The sequence below is a fragment of the Ochotona curzoniae genome, unplaced genomic scaffold (genome assembly GCF_017591425.1).
Source record: "Ochotona curzoniae isolate NIBS_2020 unplaced genomic scaffold, NIBS_Ocur_1.0 scaffold_1037, whole genome shotgun sequence".
Taxonomy (NCBI): domain Eukaryota; kingdom Metazoa; phylum Chordata; class Mammalia; order Lagomorpha; family Ochotonidae; genus Ochotona; species Ochotona curzoniae.
Genome location: NW_024467083.1, coordinates 4630836 through 4652154, shown reverse-complemented (window position 1 = coordinate 4652154; position 21319 = coordinate 4630836). Strand labels below are relative to the sequence as shown.

The window sequence follows — 21319 nt, the reverse complement described above, 5'->3', positions numbered from 1 at the left end:
TTTATTTTTATTGGAAAGGCAGATTTACAGAGAAGGAAATATAGAGAGAAAGATTTTCCATCTGCTGGATCACTCCCCTAGTGGCAGCAATGGCTGCACCTGAGCCAAAAGCTTCCGCTGGGTCTTCCACATAGGTGCAGGCTTTGGGCAATTCTCTGCTTCTTTCCCAGGCCACAAGCAGGGAGCTGGACAGGGAAGTAGAGCTCCAGGACATGAATCAGCACCCATATGGGATTCCAGCAGAAGCAATGTGAGGATTTAGCCACTAGGCTATCGCACTGGGCCCTGGTTCATTCACTATCTTGAAATTTAAAGTCAAGAGGCAAAAAAGAAGGCTACCAATGGACACTTATATTCAAGAATAGGTGAAGAAAATATGAAGGCAACAGCTGTCAACCTTTCCTTCTGGTACTATCATGTGCAAGTTTTTGTTCTCCTGAGAAGTCTGAAGATCTACCATATCCCATCAGATTGTGATGGCAGTCTCATTCCCTCTTCTGATAATTATATGTGCAGTAACTAATATGTGCTATGTCTCGTACCCCACATCAGTGGACCACAACAGCTTTTGCACTCTGGTCTCCATACCCGCCATTCTAGATAAACTCCTTTCTTGAAGGTCATCCATGATTCTCTAATTGTTAGAAGCACAGTCTTTTTGCAGTCTTCATCTTTGGTCAGCAAAGGACAAATACCTTATCCTCTTAGAGATAGTTACCACCTTTCTTTTTCTAAAGATTTATTTATTTTTAATTAGAAAGGCAGATATACAGAGAGGAGAGACAGAGAGGAAGATCTTCCGATGGTTCAATCTCCAAGCAGCTGCAACAGCTGGAGCTGAGCCAATCCGAACCCAGGAGCCTCTTCCGGGTCTCCCACGCAGGTGCAGGGTCTCAAAGTCTTGGGCCATCCTCCACTGCTTTCCCAGGCCACAGGCAGGGAGCTCGATGGGAAACGGGGCTGCCGGGATTAGAACCGGCACCTATATGGGATCCCAGATGTTCTAGGCGAGGACCTTGGCCGCAACGCTATCACGCTGGGCCCTACCACCTTTCTTGAATCTGTATTCTGGTTGTATACATAACCCTTATGAAGCATTTTGTGCAATGCACAGTACACATGCTTCGATCCAAGCTGTGATCCTGGGCAAGGTGTTTGTCTTCTTACGCTAATCATTTCTTCTCTCACTAGCAATGACTCACTAACCAGCATGGAGCAAATGAAATAATCATGTAAAGAGTCTTAACCTAATGTTGCATAGTGTCCAAAGAATGTCTGCCTCTCTCTACACCCTGTGGCGCTGTATTCTTCAGACATATTGCCCTGGATATATGTTCCACAAGGTTCTGTCTCATCTTGACTATGATTTACTATCACACCTATCCCAATGTTGACTCTAAAATTTAGACATGGTTTTCCTTGGCATTCTTTAGCTCCAGTTCCATATTTATAACCACCTGCTGGGGACCTGTTCAATTGGATCATCTGCCTGAATCTTAAACTTAGTAGGAGAGTCTCAATGTTTATAGATGAGGCATAAAACTAATGTAGCGTTTCTTTCAACTAGTTCTTTCTTACCTTGCTAAAGGCACCAGTACCGTCACAGTTTCTAGTCTTGACAATTTGAAATTGAACTTTATTCCTCCTTCATGCCCATACTGCTGAACTTAGAATCCAGTTTCCATGATTCTCATTATTGGTCTCATCCTTTTCATTTCACTGCAATCATATTAGTTCACTGCCTTATTGATTACTTAAGCTATTACTAATTGAGGGTTTGAGAAAATCAATTCCCAAAGTGGTAGGGGCAAGATCCAAAATGAGAAGCAATGCAGTAACACAGCTGATGAACTCTTCCAGGAGCTTGGCAGCAAATGATGATAGCCTGAGGACAGGGGAGAGGTGTGTTTTTTGCTTTGTTAGCAGGGAGCTGGAAACAGGACTGGAGCCAGGGCTTAAATACTTCTGGGTACCAGAGTTTGAGTATTAGTTCTGCTCCCAGCTTCCAGCCAATACACAACCTGGGGGACAGTAGACGATGGCTCAAATACTTGGGTCCCTGCTATCCACATAGAAACCCTGGATCCAACTTATGGTTTTCAGCTTTAGTCTGTCCCAGGAATGAGGGAGTGAACCAATGCATCTCAAATTAAATTAAAAAATTTTTTAAAGATAAACAAGCACTTAGAGGCAGCAGAAAGCAATCAACATAGAAGTGATAGCTTCCAGGCCTGGCATGGTGGCTCAATGGCGAAATCCTTACCTTGAAAGTGCTGTAATTCCATATGGGCACTAGTTTGTATCCAGGCTGCTCCACTTCCCATCCAGCTCCCTGCCTGTGGCCTGGGAAAGCAGTCGAGGACGGCCCAAAGCCTTGGGACCCTGAACCCATGTGGGATACCCAGACGCTTCAGATCTGCTTAGCTCTGGCTGTTGAGGCATTTGGGGAGTGAACCAGTGGATGGAGGGTCTTTCTCTGTCTCTCTTTTTCCCTATATATCTGATCTGCTTTTCCAATAAAAATAATTTTTTTAAAAGAAGAAGTGATAGCTTCCAAACTAATCTCATTCATCTCTTCATTTATGCACCATAAGTCTATGATGTTCTAAGCACAATGCTAAGTGTTAGGTACATAATGCTTACTAAAAGAAGACATAGAACCAGCCCCTAAAAGACTTCAAGTCTAGTAATAGAGGCAGATATGAATCACTCACTCACTTAAATATAAAACAAAATAGCATGTAATAATACAGACAAGTACATAGTGTTGTATTATTAGAGAAATTTGATCTTTAGGGAAGGCAGAAAAAGTTTCTAAAAGAGGAAATATTTTCTTAAGTTCTCAAGATGAAGAGGACTTAACCAAGAGAAGTTTGAGTGGTTGGGGCTGAGGTGGGGGTGGGTCCATCTGGACCTGTGTCCTAAGGTGGGACACAGAATAATGAGAGAGATATCAAAGAAGGTCAGAGTGGCAGGATGGGGAGAACAAGGTGGAATGATGTAAGATGAACCTGGAGAAGAGGCCACACAACACAGGGTCATGCAGGCCACAAATGATGTTTTTCTTTTTCCTTTTTTTTAAATTAGGTTTTTGTTTAGATTTATTTTTATTATTTTTTTCTCATTGGAAAGGCGGATATACAGAGAGGAGAGACAGAGAGAAAGATCTTCCGTCCGATGATTCACTCCCCAAGTGAGCACAACGGCCGATGCTATGCCGGTCCAAAGCCAGGAGACTCTTCCGGGACTCCCACGTGGGTGCAGGGTCCCAAAGCTTTGGGCTGTCCTCGACTGCTTTCCCGGGCCACAGGCAGGGAGCTGGAAGGGAAGTGGGGCTGCCGGGATAGAACCGGTGCCCATATGGGATCCCGGGCGTGCAAGGCAAGGCCCTTAACCACTTGCGCCACTGCGCCGGGCCCCATGTTTTCTTTTTCTTAAGATTTACTGAGCTGAGCCAATCCGAACCCAGGAGCCAGGAGCTCTTCCAGGTCTCCCACGCGGGTGCAGGGTCCCAAGGCCTCGGGCTGTCCTCCACTGCTTTCCCAGGCCACAAGCAGGGAGCTGGATGGGAAGCAGGGCTGCCGGATTAAAACCGGTGACCATATGGGATCCTGGTGCGTGCAAGGCGAGGACCTTAACCACTACACTATCATGCTGGGCCCAATGATGCTTTTCTTTAAGAGCAATTAGAAGGGCCTGGAGTGATGGCTCAATGGCTAAATCTTCACATTGCAAGCACTAGGATCACATCTGGACTCCAGTTTGAGTCCCGGCTGCTCCACTTCCCATCCAGCTCCCCACTTATGGCCTGGGAAAGCAGCAGAGGATGGCCCAAAGCTTTGGGACCCTGCACCTGTGTGGGACACCGGGAAGAATATCCTAGCTCTGGACCAGTTCAGCTCTGGCTGTTGCAGCCCTCTGATGAATGAAAACAGTGGATAGACGAGATTTCTTTGACTCCCCTTCTCTCTGTAAATCTGATTTGTCTTTCTAAAGAAAATAAACAATAAATAAATCTAAGAAAAAAAAAAAAGGCAATCAGAAGCCTACAAGGGCCTAGTATAAGTAGGGAAATAGTTCAGATCCGACTCCCTAGCAGGACTGATCTCCCTAAAGCAAAGACTTTATGTTACTCTGCTGAAAACTTAGATGATTTCATGCCAACTGAATGACGTTTACTTATCATTAAGGGATCTGTCTCTATAGTAATGCAACGTTTTTGCTGTTATCTTATGCTCCTGACCATCTCCTCCCTTTTCTCACACTGCAGGTGCTCTTTTGAGTGTTTGCATTTTAACTCTTGAATCTGCTGCATTTCAAACCCATCACAGATTCCACTTTCTATGAGGTTTTTTTTTTATTCTGATTCAGATATTTTACTTCTTTTAATCCCACAATAACTTAGGCTTCTGTGTTGGCATATAAACACAGTTATGTATAGGTACAGTTACTTGTGGACAGGTATCCCCCCTTTATTCTCAATCTCTTGTGGCTGGAAAGTCTTTAAGGGCAGAGGATTTTTTAACCTTTGCATTGCCTGCATCATCATAGCCACAGTGCTACTCAAACATAATTAGGTATTTTTTGAATGTAATTTCTGTGCATTTAAAATCTTTCCTATTGTGATGTGATTGCCTGCATGTATGCTGATAAATTGTTTTGATGCTCCAGTACAGTGTGGATCTCCATCTTTTCAGATATACATGGATTCTACTTATTATTTCAGATTTTCATGACATGATATTAAAAGGAAAAAGAATTCCAAATTCTTTAGGATAAAAATCAGGGGGCCAGTGTTTGGTACAGCTGACTAGGCCACTGTTTCTGATTTCAGTATCTCACATGGAAGTGCCACTTTGGGTTCCCAGCCTCTCTCTTTCTGATACAGTTTCCTACTAATGTCCCTGGGAAGGCAGAAGACGGCCCAAGTATTTGGATCTGGTACCCTTACAGGAGATCAGGATGGAGATCCTGGCTCTGGCTCTGGCCTGACCCAGCCCAGACTGTTGTTGCAGTCATTTGGGGAGTGAAGCAGTGATGGAAGATCTGTCTTTCCTCACTCTGTCACACCGTCTTATAAAAAACATCAGAGCTTCAAGTAATGTATCTATCAGTCCTTTGGCAGATAATCAGATAGTATCAGTTACTATCTCAGAGAAGATAGTAACTTTAGAGTACCTGGTTCAAAAAAGCTGTATCAATAGATACTTTCTTTTCTTTTTTATTAACAAAAGTCATTACCTAGAACTACCCCAAAAAAGTTCTTAAATGGGATTTAAAAAAAGAACCAGAAATTAATAAAATAACTTTCTAACATATTGATGAGACTTATTCCTACAATGAAATGTAAACAATAGCTTGGAAGGAGAGAAAAGCACCAGTGGTTGTGAGGGTTCTATTAGCAGAACAATTTAAAAACACATTTGTGTTCCTTATTGCCTCTAATGCTGAGGTACTAAACCACTTCACTGTTTTCCTTGGCATTCAGAGACTATTCCTTATCTTTCATGTGCACAGCAATATAACATCAACCAAAGTCTGCAGCACAGCCTGAGGGAATCTTGGTTATGATACTTAAGGGAGTATTGGTAATTGGCCCAAGGAAAGATTAGACATATCATCCAAATGTAAATCTTGGCCAAATTTAATGACTAATAAACCCGAGAAAGAACAACATGTAGCCAGTGTCACCTTGGGCTCTATTAGCTAAATCAAATTGTCTCCTATGCTACCTATACTTCTACCTAGTAGTCTGATATCTCACATTCAAACAGTTTCTTATAGTATCTCATAGTTGCGTTTGTGCTGGCAAGCTGAATTCAACTGGATTTAGACTAATCCTTCATACTGCCAATAAGAAAAATAATACCCACTGAGCTTAAGTAATCTGTGTAAAGCTCCACTGCTAATTAGGGATAAAAATAAAAATATACAATCTAGAATGAGTTTAGAGTTTCAAAAGGAAAGGTGTTCTTTTTTGTGATAAAGGAATTACATTTAATAAAAAATTTAATACTAATTAATTCTAAAAATTAAAGTTGCATTTAGTTTGATCGTAGATACAAGTCCCCAAATTAAAAAACCAAATAGCATGTGAGGCTGATATGAGTAAGAACTCCTAAGAGAAACAAAGTAGAAGACTATTCCATGATGAAGTATGTCATTATAGGCTTTCCACTTCAGAACTATTATCTAGCAAACTGAGATAAAAACTTTGATTACAGAAGACTATGATTGCCAAATAAAATAAAATGTTTTTCTTATAACAGATGGCTTATGCCCTGATAATGTTTACACTTAATGCTTTAGGATTACCTATTAATAAGGAAGCAGGGATAATTTCCATTGATATTTCTAATTCAAAAGAAACAAGCTCTTTGTAATTCACTTTGTAGTGACACATTACACATACGTTTGTTTAAAGGGCTGGGTTGTAGTGACTTTAAAACTTTATGCTTAAATCCTGTTGGGGACAGATCTACAGGGCAGTTTTGTAGAGGAGTGTTGGAAAAGCTAGGTAACAAATCTTCCAGAATATGACTCTAGCTCTCCCCTCCTCCCCAATCATCTCAGATTGAAATGGAAAGAACCAGACGTATCCACACACAATGATTATCAGACTTTTATAGTGCAGAACTCAGAGTCGAAGTTTACAATTCAGTCTTCCTCCCCAGAGAGCTCACTCAGGCAGTATGTGAAGATGGCACTGGTCAACTGGGCAATGATTCCTGGAACTCAAACTGTGATTGGCAAGGACTAACTGCTGCTAACTTTTGCCCTTATCACAGCTGCTGCTACTTCTGATGGGAATTTGCTGATTTTTTAATATGGATTAAGGCCTGAGGTTAGGAACTCTCAACTACTTTTGGAATTAAATTTTAAGGCAAACATTGTGGCATAACAAGTTAAGCCACTGCCAATGATGCCAGCATTCCACATGAGCAGAATTCCAGCTGCTGCACTTCTGATGCAATTCCCTGCTAATACACCAAAGAAGGGAAAAGAAGTTGGCTTAAATACTTGGGTCTTTGCAACCCATGCAGGAGATCTGGACAGAATTATAGTTCTCCTGGTTTAGCTGACCCAGCCCTAGTTTTTCTGGCTGTCTGGGAAGTGAACGAAAGTATGGAAGATCTCTCTTGTAATATCTCTCCCTCTCTAACTCTGCTTTTTAAATAAATCAATCTTCAAAAACAAACAAACAAACAAACAAAAACCCTAACATTATAAGATTGCCAAAAACTCCAAAAAATACAGAAAGGAAGCTCTGATATAAATACTACACATTTAAGTATTATTCTTTTGGAAAGCATTGGATTCCCACATGCTCTGATGGCTGAAGATAAAGTTACTTCCATTAACAATAAAACAAGACAAAAACAAAACAAAACACCAAAACAAATCCAGGCCCAGTATGAAGGCTCAAATGGCTAATTCAAGCACTGGAATCCCATTTGGGTATGCGTTTGTGTCTGCTACTCCATTTCTGATCCAGCTCCTGCTTGGGCCTGGGAAAGCAGTGAAGGATGCTTTGGGACCTTGTACTTGCATGTGAGACCGTAAGCAGCCCCTGGCCCCTGGTTTTGCTTTGGCTTAGCTCCAGCTGTTGTGGCCATCTAGAGTGAATAAATGGATGGAAGATATCTTTCATCTCTCCTCTGTAAATCTGCCTTCCCATTAACAATTAATAAATCTTAAAACAAAAAACAAAACAACCTAAACTTTTTTTTTTTATATACAGGCTCCAAGCAATAGGCATAGTGAATATAGAAATAATCAAACTATGGCCTGGTCCAGTAACCTAGTGGCTGAAGTTCTCTCCTTGTATGCACCTGGATCCCAGATGGGCACGGTTCGGATCTCAGCTGCTCCAGTTCCTTTCCAACTCACTGCTTGTGGTCTGGGAAAGCAGTTGAGAACAGCCCAAAGCCTTGGGATCCTGCACTCACATGGGAAACCCAGAAGAAGCTCCTGGCTCCTGGCTTTGGATCAGCTCAGCTCCAGCCATTGTGGCCACTTGGGGAGTGAACCAGTGGATGGCAGATCTTTCTCCCTGTATTTCCTTCTTTCTGTAAATCTGACTTTGCAATAAAAATAAATAAATCTTAAAAAACAGAATTATTACTAACCTTCAGTAACAAACACTTAGCAACTGCACAATGAAAAAAAAGTAATGGACTAGAAAATATAATAAGATTAGTCCACAATTTAGACAAGCAAATAGTAATTTTGTGTTTATTGACAAATGTGAAGGAAATACCATATTCAGAGATAATACATGATCTCTAATTCAGTATTATGACCTTTGTCACCTCATCACAGATACTTATCCTACATATGAGACATAATTTCCTAGAACAGAATAAGGATGGCGGAATAGGGTAAGGACATGTTTAAATGGACGGAGAAACATTTAATCAGGAAGAGGCAGAGAGGACACATTCCAGGAAATAGGAGAGGACAGAACAAGAGCAGAGGGGTACCTGGAGATTGACAGACACAGGAAAGCAGTGGACACAACAGTGTGGTGTTGCGGTGACTGATACTCCAGTGGCATTCAGCTAACAGCGATCTGAACTCCACCAGCAGCCGGAACTCCACCAGCAACCAGGTGGGAAGGGACTTTCATTGGGAGCTTGGGAAGTGAACCCAGACAAAGAACTGTCTGTTCTGCTGGTCCGTTTGTTTTGACTAGGAGCAGAGACAGAGCAGCAGATCACAGACGGACAGTGTAAGAACAGGGTGGATTTCACAGCCCAGTTAGTCTCTTAGAGCCAAATTGGGCGCCATTTTGCATAAGGAGGCAAAAGCAAGGGAAAGGACTGAGCATATGCTGAGCTGGGAGTGAACTCATTTCTTACTCAGTGAACTGCATCAACATGGCATTCTACAGGTTCCACCCAAGACAGGTCTGGGTAGCCCTCAGACCTGATGGCCAGCAGATCAAGAACTCTAGTAGTGATATGTCAGGTGCAATTTTGTACACTGTGGCAAAAGCTTTAGGACTGCAGGGAACTGCGCATGTGCTGAGCTCACGAGAACTCATTGAGTTCCGTGGATTGCACTTGTCCTGCAGGAGAATAATACTGACTGTGGCATCGTACAGGTCAAAATAGGTCCATGTGGCACCCAGACCTAACGTCCAACAGGTTTCAACAAGATCAGCACCACCCAGACCTAACGTCCAACAAGTTCCAACAAGATCAGCACCACCAACAACCTAGTGTCTAGGACACCCAGTGTCTCCCTAATACTGGGACCTGCTCCAAGTGGAATTGGGAGAAAGGTTGTACAGACAACGGTGCAGCCTCAGCACAGTATCACAGGAGGTGGAGATTGGTGAGCCAGAAACTGGGGCTACGGAGACCATGTTGGAAACCTAACATAAGAACTCAGACCTGGAACTCGCTGGAGGGAGTGGCACAATTGGTTGCAAGCAAAGAGTTGTGTACCAATTGCAATAAGTAAAATCAAACTGTAGACCTGTGGGTGACACAGCTTAGAAACATGCCCAAAGGAGAAGAATCTGCTAACCAGAAGTACAATGACCAAGAGCAAAAGAAGAGATAAATGCATAATGAATATTACTGATTTCTAGTTTTCTTTCTATTGTTGATTTTGCATGATGACTTTTCATTTGAGGGGATGTACAGTAGCTGTGTAATGGAGACTAACATATCCAGATGTGAGGATACAATGTAATATACATTTCTACTTCCAGACAAAGATGATCTTACAATGAAACTGTTTACTATATCTTGACAATAGGGTGCTGGACTCTCTGCCATTGTCCATGCCCGCAATGATGGACATATGACTGTGTATGAAGAACTATACTTTAGTAACGATATAGAGGAACTAGGTGAGTGTGTGTGTGTGGGGGGGGGGAATTGGGGCTGGGACAAGAGAAATACCAGGAGCCTATTGAACTGTATCATTAAATGATAATAATAAAAATTCTTTAAAAAGTAAAAAAAAAATCTCCTAGAACATAAGCAATAATTGTTACAAGCCCATGCAGTTCTCAGATCAATTATAATCGGCACATTTTAAGTTACAGAGTCCTAAACTGACTTTGAATCTGAGGCAAGATGAGATGGCTTCTGAAGTTCAATCTCTGAAGCCATCATACATTGCTAGTAAAAATGTAAACTACCATAGTTATTGTGGAAAAAAATAGGTAGTTCCTCAAAAGGTTAAAAATAGTTACCACATGACCTAGCAATTCCATTCTTAGGTACAGACCCAAAACAACTGAAAACACAGATCCAGACAAAACATCTGCACACGGATACCATTATCTACAACAGTCAAAATGTGGGGTAAACCACTCCAATATTCACCAGCTGATAACTGAATAAACAAACGTGGTATGTCCATACAATGGAATATTATTTGGTCACAAAAAGTAATCAAGTATTGTCATGTACTAGGACATGGATGAACAATAAAAGCAATGTTAAATGAAGGCAGCCAGATACAAAATGCCCACACAGTGTATGATTCCATCTATATGAAATGTTCGGAATAAGTAAATCCATGGAGTAATTATTGGTTTTCAGAGGACAGAAGAGGAAACTGGGAAAGATACAAAAGATGAGGTTTCTTTTGGGGTGACAGCAATGTTCTGGAATTAGTTCTAATGACTGCATAACACAGTGAGTAATACCAAAAACCTGTGAATGGTACACTTAAGAACGAGTAATTTTATCTCAATAAAAAGTTCCATAAAATAAAAACATTTGTAATTATAAGGAAATATTTTAAAGATTTCAATGACTTCAATATTATCTCAAATAACATTTGAGATACATTTGGAATGTTAAAGAGAAAGACTTGAGAATACTTCTAAAAACCTTCTCTATGGAAAAACCCTTTGTTTGCTCACACTTTTTTTTCTGGAAGAAATCAGTGATGGGTAGGTATAAAAAAAAAAAAAAGAAAGAAAGAAAAGAAAAAGAAAACCAGCCTCATGAGGCAAAAAGCCTTCGTCACATCTTTCCATTCATGCCTTGTAGCCCCAGGGAAGTGACTCTCCAGAGTATCTGCCCTGATGATGGTTACCTAAAGTGGCTGCCCATGTCCAGTGATGGCTTTTGTTTAGTGATCATGGTCAAGTTGAGCTTGTTTAAATACCATTTCCCAGAATTACACGCTATTCCCTGAACGACAGGAATACTCAAAGCTTTTAGAGGGAATAAACCATTGCATGGTCTCTGCTTAGGAAGTGGGCCACAGTTCACTGGAAACAGCCAGTTCACATAAACAAAATGAAAGCAGACATTTTTGGAGATGGTTTTGAAAGCTTTCCATTAGAGAACATCAAGGGCATAAAACATGGCATAGCATGTCTTCATGTTACTGCTACAAGTCATTTACTCTCTCTCTTTTCTGAGTGGTAGAAAATAAGTATGCAACTCTTTTATTAACCAATAAATTCCACAGAACATAAGCCCCATCTCTTTCTCTGTGGCCAGTTGATTCCTATGATACAATTAAAAACATACCATAGACCAAATAAACTATTCTGAATACTAAAATCCTGATTAAAAGTGATTCTTCACTTTCTGGTTTCTAACATAGTGGGTTAAATGGGAATTGTGAGGAATATAAAAATGAATATATGATACCCTATATCTCCATCGAAAATATACTCATACAATTCATCATCGTGCTTTTTAATTTAGTATATGAACACTTCAAAATATATAAACATACTAACAGGTTTTGCACAGTATATAGATTCTAAAATATTTAGAGGTTTTATGCACACATATTTGATTAAAAGCCATATAGCTTGGGGAAACCTGATATCTTATTAAGGCATATTTATTTGGGAAGATCATATATAATGTTTTACTTCAACAAGCAGACTTTTTGTAGGAATAAAACCTGAGATTAAGTGCAAACATTGATAAAATTCAACTAAGATGCAAAGTGATAACCAACTGCTAAAGCAATAAATATCAGTAATTACCAGATTACCATACTGTACTTCTAACCAGCTCTTAAAAGGATCAATTACCATTATTATAGATGTTTTTCATGTAGGGAGGTTTGAGAATATTAAAAATATTTATTTATTTGAAAGAGTTAGCAGGGGGAAAAAAGCAGGGAGTGAGGGAATGGGAAGAGAGGTCTTCCATCTGCTGGTTCACGCCCCAGATGGCTGCAATGGCCAAGGTTGGGTAGAACTGAAGCCAGAGGCTTCATCCAGGTCTCCAACATGGATGGCAGGGGCTCAAACACTTGGGTCATCTTCTACAGCTTTCTGCAGGCCATTACCAAGGAGCTGGACTGGAAGTAGAGCAGCTGGGATATAAACAGGTACCTACATAGACTGCTAGATGACAGGCAGTGATTTTACCCACTATGTCACAATACTGGCTCCAAGAATTTTTAACTATAGCACTTACTAAATAAAAATGGGAGTGCTTGAGAGAGAGAAATTTCTTTCTTTCTAAGATAAATTTATATTTCTTCTGCTTTCAAAGTTCTTTTAATGTGTTCCTGGCAACCAATTAGGGTCTGAATGTGCAGTATAAACATCCATAGGGAACAGCTGTTTAGTTATGGTTAAGATCCTTACACACACATTAGAGCACCTGGGTTCAATTCCAAGCTCTGGTTCCCAACTCCAGCTTCCTGCTAGTGTAGACCCTGGGAGACAGTGATGCTGACAGGGGGAGATGCTCCTGGTTTTACAAAGGCAAGCCCACTGTGAGCATCTGGGGAGTGAACCAGTAGATGGAAGTTTTCTTTTGTCTTTCTGTGTCTCTCAAATAAATGTTTTAAAATAAGTATCAACAAATGTTATCATTAAAAGTCATTCGGATCTCCTAGTGAAAAACCTAAATGAAGTGGGAATGGATCATGGTACATATTCATGTTTACATGTATTTCACTGAATGCAGTGATTGGTGCTAGCATTGTAACAGCAAGTTAAACTACTCCACATGACACTGACATTCCGGGTTAATGCTGGTTCAATTCCCAGCTACTTCACTTCTGATTTAGTTTCCTTCTAATGTACCTGGCAAAGCAGTGGAAGATGACCCAAGTGGTTGGGTTCCCACCATTCACATGAGAAGCCCAGATGGAGTTCCTGGTTCCTGGTTTTCACCTGGCACAACCATGTCCATCCCAGCAATTTGGGAAGTAAAATATCAGAATGGAGATCTCTTTCCCACTCTGTAACTCTACCTTATATAAAGTGGTTAACAGCAACTCTATTTGATCAAATTTCTTTCAGAAAATGCCCATCAAAATATACTGATAAACTACATATTGAAGTCCAGTTTTAAAAAAATACTGTTAGGAGGGCCCAGCGGTGTGGCCTAGTGGTTAAAGTCCTCGCCTTGAACGTGCTGGGATCCCATATGGGCGCCTGTTCTAATCCCGTCCACTCTACTTCCCACCCATCTCCCTGCTTGTGGCCTGGGAAAGCAGTTGAGGACGGCCCAAAGCCTTGGGACCCTGCACCCATGTGGGAGACCTAGAAGAGGTTCCTGGTTCCCAGCTTTGGATTGGCGCAGCACTGGCTGTTGTGGTCACTTGGGGAGTGAATCATCAGACGGAAGATCTTCCTCTCTGTCTCTTCTCCTCTCTGTATATTTGACTTTGAATAAAAATAAATAAATCTTAAAAAAAAACAACTGTTAGGACATCTGCAAAAGTGCAAGAGTACCTCATAACACCTATGGAAAACTAGAATGAAAAGATAAGTTTATTTTAGAGGAGAAAAATTAGAAGTCCATATAGCTTTTCTAATAATACATATTGTGACCCTGCATATATTAAGAGACAGCAGGGCCCAGTGCCAAGGCATAGCTTTCACCTGCAGTGCCATAAAGGTGACTGTTCAAGTCCTGGCTGTTTCACTTCCAATCCAGTTCCCTGCTAATGTCTCCGAGAAAGCAGGATGGCCCAGGTCCTTGGGCCTGTGCACCCACATGGGGGAAACAGAAGAAGCTCCTGGATCCAAACTTTGGACCAGCCCAGCTGGCCACTGCTGCCATTTGAAGCATGAATCAATGGATTTAAGATCTCTGTCTCTCTCTCTGTAATTCCGCCTTACAAAAAAAAAAAGAAAAAAAAAATCCTAAGAAAAAAAAATAGTGTCGCCAAGGAAACAATTAATTGGGGTCAGTACTGTATAGTAAGTACAGTGCCAGAATTCTACTAGGTGCTGGTTCATGTCCTGACTACACTAAGTCTGATCCAGCTCCCTGCTACTGGCCTGGGAAAAGCACTGGAAGACGGTTCAAGTGTTTGGGCCCCTGTACCCATGTGGGACACCTAGAAGAAGCTTCTGGCTCTTGGATTCAGCCTGTTCCAGCCCTGGTCATTGCAGTCACACGGGAGTGTCAGTGGATGGAAGATATTCTTTGTCTCTCTTTGTGTATAATTCTGATTTTAAATAAATATTTTTTTAAAAAAATGATTTACTACAAAAATACCTTATTTGCTTTAAAAAGACATATGCAAAGATTCAAAATCCCAGTTTTTTTTCTATTAATAAAAACTTTATGTTTTGGTCAAAATGTTTATTAGTTGAGTTAGACTTGAGCAATTACCACAACATACCCATAAATTTATATACAGTGGTGTATGTATGTGTGTGTGTGTGTGTGTGTGTATATTACCTTTTAAGCAATTCTCAGGAGTTTTTCAAAAGATTTATTCATTTTCATTTGAAAGGCAGATTTACAGAGAGAAGGAGAGAGACAGAGAGAGAAATCCTCTGTCTACTAGTTCACTCCCTAAGTGGTCACAATGGCCAGAGTCAAACCGATTCGAAGCCAGAATCCAGGAGCCTCCTGTAGGCCTCCCACATGAGTACAGGATCCCAAGGCCTTGGGCCATCCTCCACTGCCCTCCGAGGCTACTAGCAGGGAGCTGTACTGGAAGTGGAGCAGCTGGGACATGAACTGGCAACCCCATGGGATCCTGCTTCATGGAAGGAGAGGATTCAGCCACTAGGCCATTGTGCCAGACCCTCGAAGTAAGAATTCTGAAAACAGCTTTTATGCATTTTAAAATGCTAGTAATAACAGAGTTTTATACTGAACATATTGACTCATATATTCATCTTTAGTAACAAACTACCATTCTATCTTTTCTGCTTTAAAGACTCATTTTGGGGGTTGGGATTGTGTCACTGTGGTTAAGCTGTCATTTGTATCCCATACTGGAGTTTAAGTCCTAGTCACTCTGCTTCTGATTCAGCTTCTCAAAGTGCCTAGGAAGACACAAAATAGCCCTAGTACTTTGGTCCCTACTACCCAACCTGGAACCAGGATGGGGGTACTGGGATTCTGGTTTTGGTCTGGCCCAGCTCTGGTTGATCCAGGCATTTGGGGCGTGAGCCAGCTGACAGATATCTCCAGAAGCTCTCTCTCTCTGTGTCACCCTGCCTTTCAAACAAATTTAAAAATGTTAAAAATAGAAAAGAATGTTTTATGAATTCCATTAAAAGCCTACAAGTTCTAATTACACCAACGCCATTAGTACTGTGAGTAGATTCAAAAGTTTCTGAATGAAAGAATAATTATTAATTTAAAAAACTCTGGCCGGGCACGGTGGCGCAAGAGGTTAAGGTCCTCGCCTTGCACGCCCAGGATCCCATATGGTTGCCAGTTCTATCCTGGCAGCCCCGCTTCCCTTCCGGCTCCCTGCCTGTGGCCCGGGAGGGCAGCTGAGGACGGCCCGGAGCTTTGGGGCCCTGCACCCGCGTGGGAGACCCGGAGGAGTCTCCTGGCTTCAGATCGGCATAGCATCAGCCATTGCGCTCACTTGGGGAGTGAATCATTGGACGGAAGATCTTCCTCTCTGTCTCTCCTCTTTGTATATCTGCCTTTCCAATAAAAAAATAATAATAAAAATGAAATCTTTAAAAAAAATTTAAAAAACACCAACAACTCCCATATGCCTGGCTTCAGTATTAGTGGCAATAAGCTAGAGGCTGAAAGATGGGCATGGTACTCCACTCATGGTGCCTAAGGACTCCATATTTTTCACTGAGAGGCTCTTTATCCAATAACAATGCTTTCTCTAAAATGAAATTAGAAACTAACAGAAGGAGAAGAGTATAAAAATATAGTGTAATTACACTTTATAGTTTCAGCACCATGGGAATATACCTTAATTTTGTCACTAAGCTATAGAATAATATTTACTGTGGGTGATAAAAGGACAAAACCGAGGATGAGAGAACATCGGTTGAGCCACAGATACCCTGGGGGGCAGAAATATGAAAAGCTACAGGGGACTTTCTGAGAAAAGAGGAAATAAGAAATAAAATAATATGTGGATAGCAGACAAATGTTGTACAAGCTGTTACACATTAAGGAAATTCAGGTAGTAAAGATACAGAAAGGAAATAATCTTTAAGGAGGTTTTATAACAAAAGTTAGAATTAAAAGAAAACAAGATTTCAAAACCAAAAACCTAGGAAACACCATCTGAATTGTTATCTATAGTAACTGAAGATTTGAAAAGAAGTACAAGGGGCCTGAACACAAAGAATTTTAGCTATCCAGGGACAAAAGCACCAGTGACCAGAAGAAAGGTTGTAAATATTTTTAGGGGTTAAGAGTATTTTGAAATAGAAAGACTAAGGCAAATCACCTTGTTTCAAGACTGACTGCACAGTATACAACAGTAGTGCATCCAAGCTGTGCAGTCTTTTTAAAAAAGAGATTCGTTAAAAGAGAGAGAGATTTATTTGTTTATTTACAGAGAGACAGAGAAAGCAGGAGAGGGAGGGAGAAGAGCGGCATCAGGGAGAAAGGGGACTGGGGGAAAGAGGTCACTCTTCCATCAACTGGTTTATTCCCTAAATAGCTGCTATGACTGAAGCTCCAGGTCAAAGCCAGGAGCCAGAATTCCATCCAGTATCCTGCATGGAATAGCAGAGACCCAAGTTTCTGGGCAATCATTCAATGCTTTCCCAGGGGCATTAGCAGAAAGTTGGATCAAGAGCACAGCATCTGGGGCTGGTGCCATGGCCAAGCTTCTGCCTGTGGTGCTGGCATCCCAAATGGGCACTGGTGCAAGTTCTGGTTGTCCCACTTCTGATTCAGCTCTCTGCTTGTGGCCTGAGAAAGCAGCAGATGGTGGCTCAAGTTCTTGAACCACTGTACCAATGTGGAGAAGGCTCCTGGCTTCAAATAGGCTCAGCTCTGGCCAGCCATTGCAGCCATTTGGGGAGTAAACCAGCAGATGGAAGATCTCTCTCTCTCTCTGTCTCTAGCTCCACCTTTCAAATAAAAACAAAGTAAAAAAAGAAGCAGAGCAGAGCAGTTGGGACTTGAACCATTGCTCATATGTGGGAGGCCCACAGAAAAGGTGGTGGCTTGACTCACTGTACCACAATGGCAGCCCTCACTGCTTCTTGAATTCAATCAACTTACTATTTTTATGAATCGCCAATCCTTGAAATCAGAGGTTCCGTATATTACATCCAAAGTTAGGGAAGTCAAATAGTGCATAAAAGCTTTTGACATATTGTGTTAAATGGTACCTTTCTTAAAGTAATGATAATAAAAACTAGAGGTTTATTTTTACATGTATCAATCATATAAAATGTCTTAACATTTATTTAGCCTTTATTATTTTCCACACTTTCTCTATTTTCTTTTGTTATATATTTTGGCTATGTAGTAACACTTCAATGCAAAAACTGCAGGACTTATTGTGTCCTCAGAAAACAGCTGCTCATGAAGATAATACTTTCAGTCACTGGCTTAGAAAGCAAGATTCTGAGATTACTGCTGGTCCTAACTTGTCAACCAAAAAAGTTACTTCCTCTTTAGTATAAAGAATTGCAGAAGTACAGTTAAACAGATGTCTATGAGGGTTTATTAGCAGGCATATGATATGGTGGGTGAGCAGAGATACTGATATTTTCTTTGTCAGTGACCAACATATTTACAAATACCATAGAATGGAAGGAATTGTCTAAAAAATTAATAAGATCTATTTCACAGATTACCAATTCAACCAGAACACTGAATAGTAGAAATGACAAAAGATTTGTTCCTATAGTTGATAAAAAATTTATATCAGGGCATTCAAGTAAAGTTCTTTTCTGTGTTCTGATTTAATGAATCAAGTGAGTTGTATCTGGGTGGGTGACACAGATTCCGACTCACTGAAGCCTACCCTAATGCCTCCCTGCACAGCCTTCCTTGGGACAGTGAGGCCAGAATAACATGTCAGACTGAAGCAATATCAAAGAAAGAACAAGCAGGGCTGGCAACGCTATGAGGAGGACTCTTAGCATTTCTTGACCTGTGATTGTCTGGTAAGTTTGCTATGTCCTTCGGGCTTTAATGACCTAACAAGGACCAAGAAGCAACCAAGAAGTAATGCAGTGATGACTGATCCTCCAAAGATTTTTGCAATTCAAGCTGAAAAACACTACATTTATTAAATGGTTTAACCCTATCGAAAAATAGCTTTAGAAACCACTAGTGGTTTCTTAAAAGGTGAACAAGTAGTAAATGTTTTATATACGCTTGTGCAGTAAACATTTAATGTAGTCCTTTAAATCCATTAGATTTTAAGGTATATATTAATGCAGAAAACAAAATTCTGATACTATTAATGAAAAAATACATTGATGAAAAATAAAAAAAAAGCACTGAGCAAGTAAAGATACAAATGTAAAATAATGCAGCACATTAATGCTAACAAAATGGGCTGTCAAAAATGAAACTAAAGGAAAGTTTCCTTCAAAACACAGAAAACACAATTTGTGACAAACAAGGTCCTCAGGGGAAAAAAGGAGGTAAAAACAAAGAATGACTAAAGCTTATCAAAATATAGTACATCATGTTACATGATTTTTTTAATCACATAGAAAAGGAAAATAAGCACAAAATAGAAGCATGAATAGTCCAAGACAATTTACAAAATCAGTGAATAACTTCTGTCCTTATCAAAATGATTCATATTTAACATTTAAAAATCTTAAAGAATACTAACGATGGAGTAATGGAGACTACTATAAGCAGATGTGAAGACACAATCCAACATGCATCCCTACTCCCAAACAAAAGATGGAGTCCCAATGAAAGGGTTGGATATATCTAGATAATGGGATGCTGGACTGTCTGACATTGTCTATACCAGCAATGTCAGGGCACACTTAAACAGCAGACTGATGTAATTATGATTCCTTATGAAGGATTGTACTGTTGTGACATTATGGGAAAAATCAGTTGGGGGGTGGAATTTGGAAGGAGGGGAATCTCAGACTATACAGAATTGTATGATAAAATTCAAAATTTAGGGCCAGGCGGTGTGGTCTAGCAGCTAAGGTCCTCGCCTTGAATGCCCCGGGATCCCATATAGGCGCCAGTTCTAATCCCGGCAGCTCCACTTCCCATCCAGCTCCCTGCTTGTGGCCTGGGAAAGCAGTTGAGGATGGCCCAAAGCCATGGGACCCTGCACCCATGTGGGATACCCGGAAGAAGTTCCTGGATCCTGGCTTCGGATCGGCATAGCATCAGCGTTGCGCTCACTTGGGGAGTGAATCATCGGACAGAAGATCTTCCTCTCTCTTTCTCCTCCTCTCTGTATATCTGACTTTCCAATCAATAAATAAATGTTTAAAAAAATTCAAAATTTAAAATAAAGAAAAAAAATACTTACAATGACAGTAACACCATAGCAATTAAAGTCCATTCTGCAGGTTTGTGTATAATATTTCTATTTGTTAACCTGGAAGACAGTGAGATAAAATTACCCAAATATTTCCAAATTTAAGTAAGTAAACTCTCAATTTCTGAATAAACTTAAATTTATGACATTATACATCTAAGAATCACTTTGTAAATACTTGTTACATTTGACAAGAAAGAGTCAGTATCTGATAATGAACAGCTCAAAAGGAAGCTTTTAGTTCTATTTTTAAAATTTGTAACAGTAGTATCATTACACAAGATGGAAAGGTAAGAACAATGTGGAAAACTAAACTGCAAGGTTAAAACATACACACATCCTGGAAAAACATCCTCCATGCTGTCCCCTAGTCAAATGCTTTGTTAACGTTGAAAAAGGAAGCAAATTCTGATTTTAACTTTATTTATCCTTTTGCACTTCCCTACTCTGTGCTAGGTTGGCAGCAGACAATTAAGGGATGTTATAATTCGTACCTTAAAGAATGAGCTGGCTTAACCCTAAGCCTTTATTAAAGAGGACCTGTGTTTAAAACTTCAAAAGGAAATTCTGTTTCTGCCACTCTTTCAAACACAATTTTAAAAAGTACAATTTGTCTCCCTCCTCTTAGTTTGACACTCATGAACCCTTGATGTTGTTGTATGTTTTTCTTATTTTCCATAACACTTGCCACCTTTAAATATACCATTATTGACTTTTTTTTTAAACCTAAAAGCAGCAATCTTGTTTTTCACCCATTTATTCCAAATATCCAGAACAAGGGTCTGTCAGGAGAGATTCAATTAATATTTTTCTGAATGAATTAATTTATTTAAAATCTTAGGGAATATTCAAATCCATTTTGAGTGGAGGATATACTTTTATTAATCTGAATTTTTTCTGCAGAAGAAAGCATAATTCCCTATACCACACTTTTGTAATGTCTATTATACTTATAAATGTCTCTAGATATACTGAGGTATAATAAAAATTATAAATATTTCAACTGTACAAAATGATGATTTGAGGATGTGTACAGACTATGAAATGATGACCAAAATCAGGCTAATTAATTCATCCATCACCTGTCACATGTGTGATAATACTTAAGATACAATCTCTTAGCAACTCTGTCTACGACAGTTACAACTATTTAATAACTTTTCTATAATAGATGTTAGGATGCACAATTATAGCAGGAAATGAATAAACACTTACTGAGCAATGGAGTATACTTATTCTCCTGTGGAAAAGATAGGTTATAGGAAAAGGATAGCATATAAGAAAGGCAATAATTGCATGTGCTGGAGGGGAAACTTGTTTACCTCAAGGCTATATTTACTAAGGTTAAACTGCCTGATTCTACCCTGCTTTGGTAAGATCTGTTGAAAGTCACGTTAATATCACACTGACAAAACATTTTTAAGATTTATTTTTATTTGGAAGAGTTATAGAGAAAGGGAAAGATAAAGGGATAGAGATCTTCCACTGCCTGTTTTACTCCCCAGATGGCTGCAACCACAAGGTCTGGGTCATGCCAAAGCCAGAGGCCAGAAACTCCACTGGGATTTGCCATGTCGATGGCAATGGGCCATCTTCTGCTGCTTTCCCAGGCACGTTAGCAGAGATCTGGATCACAAGTCGAAATTAGACC

At 40.2% G+C, this 21319-nt stretch overlaps 1 protein-coding gene across 1 annotated transcript in view; it reads right to left on the bottom strand.

The window, feature by feature from the left end:
• RPAP2 (RNA polymerase II associated protein 2) overlaps window positions 1-21319 on the bottom strand; it is a 77148-nt gene that overhangs the window by 16802 nt on the left and 39027 nt on the right. Inside the window, exon 11 of the mRNA XM_040998338.1 lies at window positions 19660-19728. Within this exon, the coding sequence (XP_040854272.1) occupies window positions 19660-19728 (69 nt within the window). The remainder of the gene's footprint in view (window positions 1-19659; window positions 19729-21319) is intronic.